The sequence below is a fragment of the Penicillium cinerascens genome, assembly GCF_028974065.1.
Source record: "Penicillium cinerascens strain IBT 15544 chromosome Unknown scaffold_4_segment0_segment1, whole genome shotgun sequence".
Lineage (NCBI taxonomy): Eukaryota > Fungi > Ascomycota > Eurotiomycetes > Eurotiales > Aspergillaceae > Penicillium > Penicillium cinerascens.
In genome coordinates, this window is record NW_026695298.1 from 2,291,529 (window position 1) to 2,303,621 (window position 12,093).

The 12,093-nt window shown below is 53.2% G+C and overlaps 4 protein-coding genes across 4 annotated transcripts; 2 read left to right on the top strand and 2 right to left on the bottom strand.

Annotated features, from left to right (window-relative positions):
• Positions 1 to 288: 288 nt before the first annotated feature.
• On the bottom strand, positions 289 to 6,368 carry N7498_009973 (HECT-type E3 ubiquitin transferase UFD4; the record flags this gene model as incomplete). The annotated part of the gene is made up of 6 exons (XM_058457029.1): positions 289 to 485; positions 544 to 4,750; positions 4,820 to 5,451; positions 5,515 to 5,591; positions 5,655 to 5,936; positions 6,274 to 6,368. 6 exons carry the CDS (start codon positions 6,366 to 6,368, stop codon positions 289 to 291), a joined length of 5,490 nt encoding a protein of 1,829 aa, XP_058303928.1.
• A 921-nt stretch (positions 6,369 to 7,289) lies between these two features.
• Positions 7,290 to 8,253, top strand: N7498_009974 (nicotinamide/nicotinic acid mononucleotide adenylyltransferase; the record flags this gene model as incomplete). Its single annotated transcript, XM_058457030.1, has 3 exons — positions 7,290 to 7,600; positions 7,656 to 7,929; positions 7,984 to 8,253. 3 exons carry the CDS (start codon positions 7,290 to 7,292, stop codon positions 8,251 to 8,253), a joined length of 855 nt encoding a protein of 284 aa, XP_058303929.1.
• An 807-nt stretch (positions 8,254 to 9,060) lies between these two features.
• N7498_009975 (uncharacterized protein) lies at positions 9,061 to 10,496 on the top strand (the record flags this gene model as incomplete). Its single annotated transcript, XM_058457031.1, has 2 exons — positions 9,061 to 9,465; positions 9,558 to 10,496. The coding sequence occupies 2 exons, from the start codon at positions 9,061 to 9,063 to the stop codon at positions 10,494 to 10,496; spliced, it is 1,344 nt and encodes a 447-aa protein (XP_058303930.1).
• A 313-nt stretch (positions 10,497 to 10,809) lies between these two features.
• Positions 10,810 to 11,902, bottom strand: N7498_009976 (class I SAM-dependent methyltransferase; the record flags this gene model as incomplete). The annotated part of the gene is made up of 2 exons (XM_058457032.1): positions 11,631 to 11,902; positions 10,810 to 11,561 (listed from the first exon to the last, which is right to left on the bottom strand). Exons 1-2 carry the CDS (start codon positions 11,812 to 11,814, stop codon positions 10,810 to 10,812), a joined length of 936 nt encoding a protein of 311 aa, XP_058303931.1. The 5' UTR covers positions 11,815 to 11,902.
• Positions 11,903 to 12,093: the final 191 nt, after the last annotated feature.

Sequence of the window (12,093 nt, forward strand, 5' to 3'; positions counted from 1 at the left end):
GAAAGGTGATCCATTGCTATCTAATATCAGTATTGTGAGAGAAGAAAATGAATCCACCTTGACGCCCCTCAGCCCAGATGGCATGAAAATGTAAAGAAAGAAACAGCCCGGCCGAAAAAGAACTGAGAGGAAGATCGACCTCAGGCAGCAAGTCACGTCATAGCGTCGTTAATAGGTTCCCGTCTCTAGTCGACAGGGTTGAAGCTGTTGCACCAGCAACGCCGATGTTACAAGGCGGTGGAGCAGAGATATTGTTGTTGATGTAGGGGCTGAGTGGGGAGAGCATCTCTAGGACAGATGGAATGCCCCTTGACCTTCCTTGATAGCGACTGATAGTCGTTCCTTCAGGAAGTCCAGGCTGCTGTAGTCCGGCAACTTGAGGTAGTTCACGCAGGTCATGACACTTGGGAGATAGTCATCTGGTGTGTAGGGAGGCTCGCTGGGGCGGCACACGACTGTAAATATTGGGGTGAGGCTTTTGAAACCTGGAGTATAATATATAAGTTATTTGTGCGCATGTAGAAGAGGAATCGAATGGCTTACCGCCAATTGGAAGCTTCGGGCTACCCGTAACGAATTGAAGGAAATCACGTCGCTCCTGCTTGTCCAGCTCGCTCATGGTCTGTAGCAAGTTGCGGACGCTCCTGCTGTCCATGTTGAATCCATGGTCGGCCTTGATGGAGTCCGTAAGAGTCTCGATAGACCAATCTTCCTCGGCCTGCCCGAAAAGCATCACGAGTTCATTGGGGGTGAAAGCGCGGAGAGCGGAGTAAGGGAACACCTGGGAGAACCCGGATCGGAAGGCATCCACTTGGCGACGAACACCGCTGCCCAAGGTCATGTCAATGACTCGCTCCACGTATTGATCCACGTTATCAATAGTGAGTGAAACGTTGGAACCATCCGGGATAAGGTCAATAGCTGGGTAGCCAGGCAACGTGAAGTCCAGACTCAAGTCTTCAACGCGGACATTATCCACAATAATGTTCTGGATTGCCCGAGCCTTCTCGTGGGCGGAGATGGTACTGTCCTCTTCAATGCTGTGCTTGGCCTTGACGAATCGCTTTAGCATGACAAGGGACTTGGCAAGGTCTTCATCAACTGCCTTGACGGTACCCAACGACGGGGGGACGGAAGACAAAGTATCGGCAATGCGGAAGAAGGCCGGGTTGAACGAGATATCGATGATCCGAGAGTCGAGCATAGAGCGTGCCACAAACTTTCCAAGAATCTTGAAAAGATTCAATTGTTTCTTGCCAGAGTCTTGAGATGCTTGCTCCTCGCTCATCGGAGCCGGGAACATCCCTCGTTTGCCAAATGCATATTCAGCACCCGACGTGTCATCTGTTTCCCTCCAGATCTTGAGTTTCTTCTTGGAGAATTCCTTAGAGACAGTTGAGTAGAATTCAAGAGTAGGACCCAGACCGGTTCCAACTTCCTCGAAATACTCAACTTCCAGAACACTGGGAGAAGATCCATAAAGCTCCATTACCTTCATGGCAGAATCCAAGATGCGAGCCCGCGAAATGCGCACCTTCTGGCGCTGCAGCCGACCAAGGAACGGTCGGTCATCCCGGCGCATATCACGGCGGCTGTCCTCCGAGCTTTGTGAATTGTGCCATCTCATCATGGCCCGAGAATAACCAAACGCGGTCGACTGAAGGAACAGATGCCGAGTCTCGAAGGGAAAAAGGAATGAAAACAAACGAGCCAGGTCTTCACTCCAGCTAGGAAGGCAACTGCTTGCCACGATCAGAGGCTCCTCAAGCTGACGGTTCACCTTGGCGGTGAGCTTCGTATTGATGAATTGAGCCAAGGGTTCGGGAGTAATGTTGGCGGTGGCACGAGTCTCGGTCAAGATGTCATCGATGGTGGCGTTCATTTCGTGCATGACACGAAGCAAGCGGAGAATCGATGCTGTTGTGGAGTCCTTGTTCAGACTCTTAGGCATCTCGAGGCTGTCTTCCTCGGAAGACATATCCTGTCCAGCATTGGCAAGAGTGGACGGCTCTGGTGGTGGCGGTCCAGGGACACGCTTGAACGTGATGGTATGGACGGCAGACCAAACGTTCTTGGCGCTGGCCTCATCTACGTGCTCACGATTGTGATGCACCGCACGGTAGACAGTCGTTTCGCTGGAAACAGGCTTGCCGTCCACGCAGAACTCAATGTGCCAGTCCTGAGGAATAGAGGCCATCGCAGCTGCGTATGAGGAGAATGGGCGCCCAGCAGTGGCAAGTGAGCTATGAGCTGCAAGGGCGGACGATGTAGTGTTTGGTACAGAGGATGAGGGCTTGGACGCCGGCGTAGATTGGGACGGAGTACCAACGCGGGTGCCGTCCTCCTTCCGGGCCGTTACTTTGCCTGAAGACCCAACTTCCATGTTCACTGCAGTCGGGTCATGAATAGGCTCATCGTCGAGGTCGTCATCGAGATCATCAACAATGGCATTCAACTCGTCGTCCTCTTCACCATCATCAGCTTCTTCATCTTCATCGTCTTCATCGCTGAGTTGTCTCTCGTCGGCACACTCCAGGGGCTCGTCGTCATGGTCATCTTCATCTTCTTGCAGCGGCATGCGTCGGTGTCGTTGAGTGGACGACCTTCCATGTTCCTCATCGGGAGAGTCATTTCCATTTCCATCTGCGCCTGTCAATCGACCAGGGAGGCCACCGGGTAGACGGGGTGGGTTCCCGGACGTCAGTTGGTCGCGGAGGCGGGCTGCGTTCGCGATCTGAGAGAGAATAGTGTCCCTATCTCGAGCCTGGTGAGGACGTTCGGACATGGCGATTCGCGGTTGGAGGAAGTCATCGAGCGCCTTGAAAGTTGCGATGGCATGAATCGAGACCATGATGTTTCGATATGGTCGAGGAACTTCATTTCCATCCTCGGCCACCAATTTCAGTCGAAGTTGCTTTCCAAGCATATATGCAGCATTGCTACGGGTATTCTCCAGCGAGTTATGACTAACGGTGAGAACCTCGAAGTGCTCAGTCCGGCTAAGCAAATCTTGCAGCTTTCGAATAATAACGCTGAAAGGGGTGGTTGCGGTACTTTGGCTTTGGGCCTTTTCTGAGATAGTTGCACCCATGAAGGCTTGCAGGAAGGCCGATCGAGCTTGACGAATAGACGGGGCTTTGAGGTCGCCCAGAACGTCTAGGAGGACTTGGATGATGCCAGAATTAAGCAATTCTGAGCTGGTGATACTCTTGAGCGCGTCACCGTCGAAGTAGGATGCCAACCTCTTGAAGAGAGAAAGACCATCACCCGCGACAGGAGTGGAATAACAATCTCGAATCTTGCCTGCCAAAGACTGCAGCTCTGTCAAGATCCGAACAGCTTCAGTGCGCACAGCGCCACCTTGGCCTGCTTCGTAGATCTTGAGGAAGGCATGGGCATCCCGGATGACCATGTCGTTAAGCGCGTTCTCCATTTTGGCGACTGACAACCGACCGTCGATAGAGGAGCTGTCTGAATCGGAGTCGTCTTCGTTTTCTTCATCAACCTCGTCATCTTGATCATCGTAGTCATCGCCGTCCTCGTCATCCTCGTCCGCGGGGTCCTTCTCCTCTTTCTGAGTGCTCTTGCTTGCCTCATTATGGGATGTATCGGTGGAGGGTTTGTCGGTAACATTTTCTGACGTTTCGGCCCCCTCCTTGTCGTTAGAAAGGGGTGCCTCAGCCAGTTTGACGATTTCCGAGATAACACCCTCCCGATGGAACTGTTGCTGGTAAACATGCTCAAGACGCTGGAATAGCAATTCGGAGCATCGCAATGCTAGCGATACAAGCGAAGCATGGTCCTTCTGTGAGAGAATAGCTGCAAGGAATGATGCATAAGGAACTGTTTGAAGGGCATCCTCTATCAAACTCGGCTCGAGGATGTGCAACATCTTCAGCTGGGCAATCAAGACCTTCTGGCGGACATTCAGGTTGACTGTACTCGAGTATGCATCCGTCAAGGTTGGGAACAAAATCATTGCGAAACGTTTGAGCTCAGGCCGGCAATCATCGAGCAAGGTACGTCTTTCTTCAGTGCCTTCCTTAGACTTGGAGGACTTCAGGCCGATTGACATGCTGTTGTCAAAATAGGAGCTCAGCATGCTATCTGTGCGAGATGCCTCACGGTTTGGAACGCCAGGAAGAAGCTCGCAAATAACGTTCAGAGTCTCAAATACTTGCTCACGTGGCCGGTGAATTAACGCCTGCATGACCAACACACTATCCATCTTCACAGCGGTGCTATCCGTGTCCTCAGGTGGCGAGATACCAGTCAGAATGTGGTAAAGGGTATCTACCACATCCATCTTGAGCAGCTCAATTGACAGACGAGGACTGGCCTTGGATACGATTGCCAACACCCGAAGAAATTGGGTGTGGATATGTGGGCCGATGAGGTTGGTGGTGCCGGGCAGGAGCAGACGGAGAACGGCCTTAAGCATGGCAGGTTCGATCAACGCTTCCAAATTCTCAGGGCGATACTTGAAGCTCTCCACGATACGGGAGACACAGAGACAGCCCTGTTCAACCACTTTGGGGTCATTACTAGAAAGAACATTCAGAAGAGTAGGCATGACATCGCGGACAACTGGAAACGAGTCGTGTGGCAGATTGCGGCAGCAGTTTGCCGCAGTAGTTACAGCTGTGCGTTGAGTACTTGTCGGGAAGAAGTCAAGGTAGGTCAAACATGCCGTTAAGCCGCCTTCTCGCACGATGGAAGCGGGGAAGTCGACAGAAATCTTCGCGAGAGTCTGGATCAAGTTGTCAGTATACTTTCCACACACGCACGAGCTATATAATCACATAAAGAGATGACGTACACTTAAGGCCTGTTCTGCAAGATCGATAAACTGAATGTCCAAGAGCTTTTGGCACAGGATGGGAACAGCACCACCGTAGACCACGTTGGCCACGGAGCCACGAAGGGCCTCCATCAAATTAGCCAAGCAGCGGCAAGCAAGCAGCATTATTTCCGGGTTCTCTTCGCCAAACTGGTTCGGTTGCATTAAGGCGACCAGTTCCTTGACGTATGGGTCGGGAGAGAACTGGCCGGACAAGTTGTCCTCGTTTGACACGAGCAGGAGGTCTGATAGCTCTTGGAGAGCAATCAATTGGAGCGAAGGGTCATCCTTTGCCCGCAGATTACAGAGAATATCTCGAAGTCGCGAAGACATGCCCGACATCATACCACTGAGTGCACGGAGCGTACTTTGCAGCCCCATGGGGCCTCGGCCTCCAAAAAGACTGCTGTGGAACGGGTCCAAGTCTTCATCATCGAAGGTGGACGGGTTGGTCCCATCGTTGCTATCACCTGTTGGAGACCCCTCCCGCTCTTCCTTGGTATCTTCCTCCTCCAACTCCTCCGCATCCCGCATGAAAACATCGGCGTTCGTCTTTGCGACACGCTTCTTCTGTCGCCGGGGAGGCGGGGATTGCGTCGCTGCAACTCGGTCTAAGAGGCGATTTTATAAGCATTGATGTATGTATAACGAATGGGTCATCTAGTGAAGCTCACCATTCCGGCTGGATCTCCGCCTCGAGGGTGGCGGAGATGTCGTCGACTTTGATTCCTCCGAGGGTCGAGAAGACGGTCTACGCGGATAAAAGCTCACGTCAGCTTTGCAATCATGAGATACACCTCCTTCTAAAACTCACCCCGGTTGTGACATAGCTGTGTGGCCACGGGCAGCTCGTCGGGGAGCAGCGGCGGTTGGCCCAGCAGACGGGACGGCGTGAGGCGCTGAGGTGCGCTGTCTTTTCGATCTTCGAGGAGGCGACGAGGTGGTTGGCTGATTTGGGGCGTCCGATTGTCGATCCCGGCGTGACGAAGCCTTGCGTTTCCGGGAGGAAGCCGAACCAGCGGCCGGATGTGACGAAGAGCCGGAGTCAGCGGCGGGGGGAGGGTCTGTTGCAAGTCTCGCGGAGGAGCGAGTGGTTCTGGATGACATCAGAAACTGGTTGCCTTTCAAATGAGGGTGTGTACGTATGAGTACGGAGGTGAAATTATGGAGGGAGGGGGGAGGACGATCGTGCAAGTTGTCAGAGCTGGCCGGGCAAAGCTGAGGAGCAATGCAGTTGACGGGGGTTACGTGGAGATGGGGTCCCCCACACCCTGTAGCAGCGAAACGAGAACCGACCGAGAGCACAGGAAGACGAGGGGAAGCCGGGGATCATCCACAAGGTTCTCGCCAGTGAATATCCACGGCGAGCAGAGTGGAGTCACCACGAGGTGCACAAGGTATGAAGATCGGGTGTTGAGGAAACGGGTAAGTACCTCAGGGCAGAAGAGGTGGCAGCAGCTCCTGCGGGGGAAATGGAATAATCCTCGAAAGGGTCCTGGCGGCTGGTGGAGGGCCTTTGCCTGGCCATAAGTTACCGGGATCGGGATGTTCGAGACAGGTAGACGTGGACACCGATTCAACCCGCCATCCGCAACACCTGGTTCAGGGCTGAGATTGGGTGTGAACAGGTCAGGGAATGTGAAGATCCGGTAAGCTGTCCGGATGGCCGTCTAGGCTATAATATTACGGACGAGAGTGAATAAAATAAAGAAGATGGATGGGACAAAATAGGTTGAAAGGGGTGGTGGAGAAAGGAGGATTGACGTGGTGGTTTGTGACGACTCGATTCGGAGAGCGCCAGGCGGCGGAAGTGCAACATTCGACAGTTGATGATATAAGACAGTCCAGCTCCCCGAATTTGCATTTCACCTGCGGTCGGGCACGGATGAAAGCCCGCAAACTTGTCCTGCACTCGGGCACTAGGCGATTTTGCTGTGTGAACTGTTCTATCTTTGCTTTTGTACGATGAATGATTGTGTATGACGATGCCGGTGGCCAACAACACTACTGTACTGAGTTTGAATGCGAATGAACCCGCTAGGCTATACAGTGAAGGACATGATAGCGACTGGATTGCTAGAAACACCTCTCCGGGTGCTATAACTCTACCGAATATAGAGCTATACTCGGAAAGCCAGAACCCCCGGCCTCGCGAAATGAGGGGGCGGCTATCAGACGGGAGCGGCGCCGATGAAGGCCCCAGATTGACTCACCGGATTCTTATTAAGCACCAGAGGAATCTGAATTCCTTCTCTCGATCCCGTTGATGATCACGACATCATCTCGGTTTTTCTTCCGCCTCCCTATATTTTTGCCTCCCAAGGGGCGACGACTTTTCCTCCTGTCCCCCACTTCCCCAAGTCGGCCCCCTCCCGCTGTTGCTCTCCGATCCAAAAACGTCTCTTCCCGCACTCTCCCGCATTCCCCTCCACCCCTCCACCCCTACAAGATGTCGACAGAAATGGTTGGAGGGCAGAGCGACGACGTTCACCAGCCTCCTGCTCAGGTTTCGCCTACACCCATGGACGACTACGTGTTCCCCGAACTTCGCCTCAAGCGAAAGATGAACGACCCGGAGAAGACGCCGCTTCTGCTGGTCGCGTGTGGTTCCTTCTCCCCGATCACCTATCTCCATCTGCGGATGTTCGAGATGGCCGCCGACTACGTCAAATTCAGCACCGATTTCGAACTCCTCGGTGGCTACCTCTCTCCGGTGTCGGATGCCTATCGCAAGGCGGGCTTGGCCAGCGCAGATCACCGGTAGGGATACCTTGGTTCTCGGTCGATCGGGATGTACTAACGTGGCTGCCTATAGTGTCGCGATGTGTCAATTGGCAGTGGATCAAACTTCAGACTGGTTGATGGTGGATACATGGGAGCCTATACAGAAGGAATATCAGCCGACTGCGCTCGTCCTGGACCACTTCGACCATGAGATCAATACCGTCCGTGGCGGTGTAGAAGCCGCGGACGGAACACGAAAACCGGTTCGCATCGCGCTGCTCGCGGGTGCGGATCTGATCCACACCATGTCTACTCCCGGTGTTTGGAGTCAGAAGGATCTGGATCATATTCTCGGCAAATACGGCGTATGTCGATCCCTATCCCTTGATTTCGACCGTAGCATGCTAATCTCCGTGCAGTCTTTCATTGTGGAGCGCAGTGGCACCGATATTGACGAGGCGCTTGCCAGCTTGCAGCCCTGGAAGGAGAACATCCACGTCATCCAGCAACTCATCCAGAACGACGTCAGCAGCACCAAGATTCGACTTTTCTTGCGGCGTGAGATGAGCGTGCGCTACCTGATTCCCGTTCCGGTAATCCACTATATCGAGCAGCACCATCTCTACGAAGATGACGGCACGTCTAATGAGAAAGGCAAGGAGAGGCAGGACGCAGGACGGTCCGGGTGATTTATGGCTCGGGCAATCAATAATACCGGCATGCCATGCGGCCATCACGAACCGACGAGGGAAGCATGACCCTGATACGATACCCCTTTTGCCCTCGTCCTCTCTGCCGCGGATGTTTACCCATTCTTAAAACTCATGGCCTAATGGGACCTGCCAAGTCTCGTTTGGACCACAGCCTATTGGCTGATCTTGGGTCGGCCAAGCCATGGCGCCGTACGAGAAAGCGATGATTTACGATTTCTTTTTTGGAGTTTGGAGTGAATTTGTATCCGGCCGGATTTCTGAGTTTGAATCTGCTTCCTTTATTGCTATGCTTTGGCTACTTTTATCTCCTGTAGCCAGCGCTGGTCTTGTTCTGGAACGGCCTCCGGGTCGATGGAATGTACATAATGCTTTTTTTGGGCCATGCGATACACACTGTACATACAATAGCTGAATAGATGTCTAGATCAGATATTATTTTCTTCGTAGGCACCAAGATATGTGTATCTCCGATGCGCACCCCGGAGTGTCGGCTTTACTACTCGATGCGGCTCGGATCGGCCCCGTCAATAAATTTGCAATCGGAGTATGCGATGACACCGTCTTTATGATTAGTGAGTCTATCAATAATGCAAGTCATCCTAGGAACCATAACCAAAAGGCCCCATAAAGACAAAGTACTCGGACCGATCGCCCCGATGCCAAGGACGCCAGTTATCTTCCGTTATCGACTGATCTGATCTTGGCCCTCCACATTTTCCCGACTCCTCCCCCAGGCGACTGCTGGGAGGATCTTACATTGCACTGGTCCCCCCGGACGTCGCAATGGTTTATGAAGCCATTGAACCTATCGCCTTGCCCCCCATGGACCCCGCCACCCTGCCCCGTTGGCCACTCACTCCTCCCGATCCCTCGGACCCCGAGCCTTCCACGACGAAAGATGTGTCCTCGGTAGTAACGGCCATCCATGTCATATCCACCGAACGCGCTGCCCTCGCGCATCTGGAACGTCTCTATCAGACAGATGCGCGGGCGCAGCAGGATCTCGCCAGAGCGGTGGACCTGATTGCGCGTAGTGTGCGTGAAGCGGGCAAGCTGGTGGTTTGCGGCGTTGGGAAGAGTGGAAAGATCGGTCGCAAGATCGAGGCGACTATGAATAGCCTCGGCATCTACAGTGCTTTCTTGCATCCGACGGAAGCTTTGCATGGGGATTTGGGATTGGTTCGGCCGGTAAGCTCCTGCAGCCTGCTTGGTCTACTTTGCCGTTTTGTGGAGTTGGTCCAAGCGACTCGGTGATTTGGATGCTAACTAGGGTCATGCAGCATGATACGATGCTTTTGATCTCATTCTCTGGTCGTTCTCCTGAGCTTCTTACGCTGCTTCCGCATATTCCCGCTACTGTCCCAGTTATCGCTCTGACATCGCATACGGAACCTTCAGCGTGCCCGTTACTTGCATTCCATGCTCCTTCTGGCATGGGAGTTCTTCTCCCAGCTCCCATTCATGAACACGAGGAAGCTTCTCTTGGGGTGAGCGCCCCGACCTCATCCACAACGGTTGCGCTGTGTCTTGGAGACGCTTTAGCTATCGCTGTAGCGCGGAAGCTGCACACTGCTCCAGGAAGAGGCCCGGCCGATGTCTTTCGGAGCTACCATCCAGGTGGCGCCATCGGTGCTGCAACTGCAGGGACACCGCTGACTACCCCGTCAAGCGGTGCTTCCACGACTTTTGACTCCCCCTCTTCATCCATATCCTTCCCATGGGAAGATCTAAGTGGCAACTCATCAAATTCACCCTTCACACTGCAACCACCTCCGGAGCAACGGCGGATTTCAATGGATATGCTCGTTCCTCTTGATCAAATCCCCACTGCCTCAGCTTCTCCATCACAACCCTGCAGCGATCTCCGATTACTCGACATCCTTCTCACGGCTATTCAGCATCCCAATGCCAAATCTTGGGTATTCTTGTCCCCGTCTGAAATTGTCCCTCCAAGACGAATTCGTTGTCTTCTCTCACACCATACCAATGTCGACATACGAGTTTCCGATGCCGTGGCGAAAGATTTCGGGCGCCCGTTGGCTGTAAATAAAGCCAATTGGCTGTTGGTCCCAGAGTCCATCTCGCTTGCTGAATTGCGGCGTGTTGTGTCCACATCCCGAACCGAGCCAGACTCGACAAGAGTCATTGCCGTTATGAAGGACCCTGCCTACCCCGCCAGTTGCATTGGGGTTATGGAGGTGGAAGACCTATTAGCATGAGGGGATCTGCTCTCTTCTTGTGTCTCTTTGTATTGCATACCATTTGGATTTCGCGGTACACGGTTAATGATGTTACGCCTGCTTTACCTTTCAAGGTTTTTTGAGTTTACATATACTCGACATTTATACGACCTGCATATACACACGCTTTCCGTCGCAGGGGGCGCTGCATTTATTCGCATCACTTCAAACTTCAATGCTCTTTAATCATTCCTGATAATACAAACACGATGTAAAATGCTATAATACACAGCCCAGCCCCGCCATTCCAATGAACGCTAGGCAGAAACATATCCCCCCGATCCTGAATATTTTACGCCTTCACAACGGGCTTGATACCCTTGTGAATAGCAGCAATGCCACCCGTCAGATTCTCATAGCCCTTACCAGGAATCATAAACCCGGCCTTCTGAATCATGCCCCGGAACTCATCTTGACTGGGGAAGCGTTCAATACTCTCAACCAGGTACTGATAACTATCGCGATCCCCAGCAACAAGCTGCCCAATCATAGGAATAGCACTGAAATTCCAGCGCTTGTAGATAGCATCAAAGACAGGGTTGTCCACCTTACTGAACTCCATGCACGCAAAAACACCACCGGGCTTGAGAACACGGAACGCCTCGTTCAGCGCAGCCTGCTTATCCGTGAAATTGCGGATCCCAAAGACAACGGTGTACAGATCCACCGACGCATCTGGGATATGCGGCATGTGCTCGGCGTTGGCTTCGACGAAGTCCAGTCGCGACGTGTTGTAGTAGGGGGTTTGGACGGATCGCTTGCGGCCTTCGGCTAGCATGTCGGCGTTGATGTCGCTGATTGTCACGCGGGTCTCAATGTCGTGGTTGATGTTTGTGGCGTGGTCGAGCATGCGGAAGGCGATGTCGCCGGTCCCGCCGGCGATGTCGAGGATGTTCCATCCCTTGCGGTGGGGGCCAGCTGGGAGAGGGGAGCCGGGGTTCAGAGAGCGCACGAAGTGGTCTTTCCACAGGCGGTGGATGCCCAGAGACATCAGGTCATTCATTGTGTCGTAGGAAGATGCGACGGAGCTGAAAACGGCGCCCACTGTTGAATTGTTAGACTTGAGGTCCCAATTGATGGATATCATCGTCTCCGCTTATAGAGAGGTCTTACCTCGCGACTCCTTCTCGGATTCAGGCACATTGGTGAAGCCGAAGTGTGTCATGCGGTCCTGCTCGGACTTGGGCTGGTCCTGGGCTCGGCGGGTGCAGGAGAAGCAGCGGTAGGGAGTAGCTGGTTGGAAAGCACGGCGCTTGGCACTGTGGTGCAGTGCTCGCCAGGCGGAACGGGACGACATGATGCTGGGCAATTGAATAGGTGGACGCTGCAAGTTGGAGATAGGATCGACGGGGGAACTTTTCGGCCTCGCGAGATGCCGCGAAGACCCACTCGAGTTCTTCCACGGCCAATCACACCGCGTAGTTTGCCAGCCCGGTCGTACAATCGCAGTCCTTGAATACCTTCACTTGCATGACTCGTCTGTCTTGCAGAATTTCATAGATCAATTCGATCTAAATCCTTTTCCTGTGTCATTGTTTCAATTGAAGGAATCGTACCTAATTCAAGCAGGTCAATA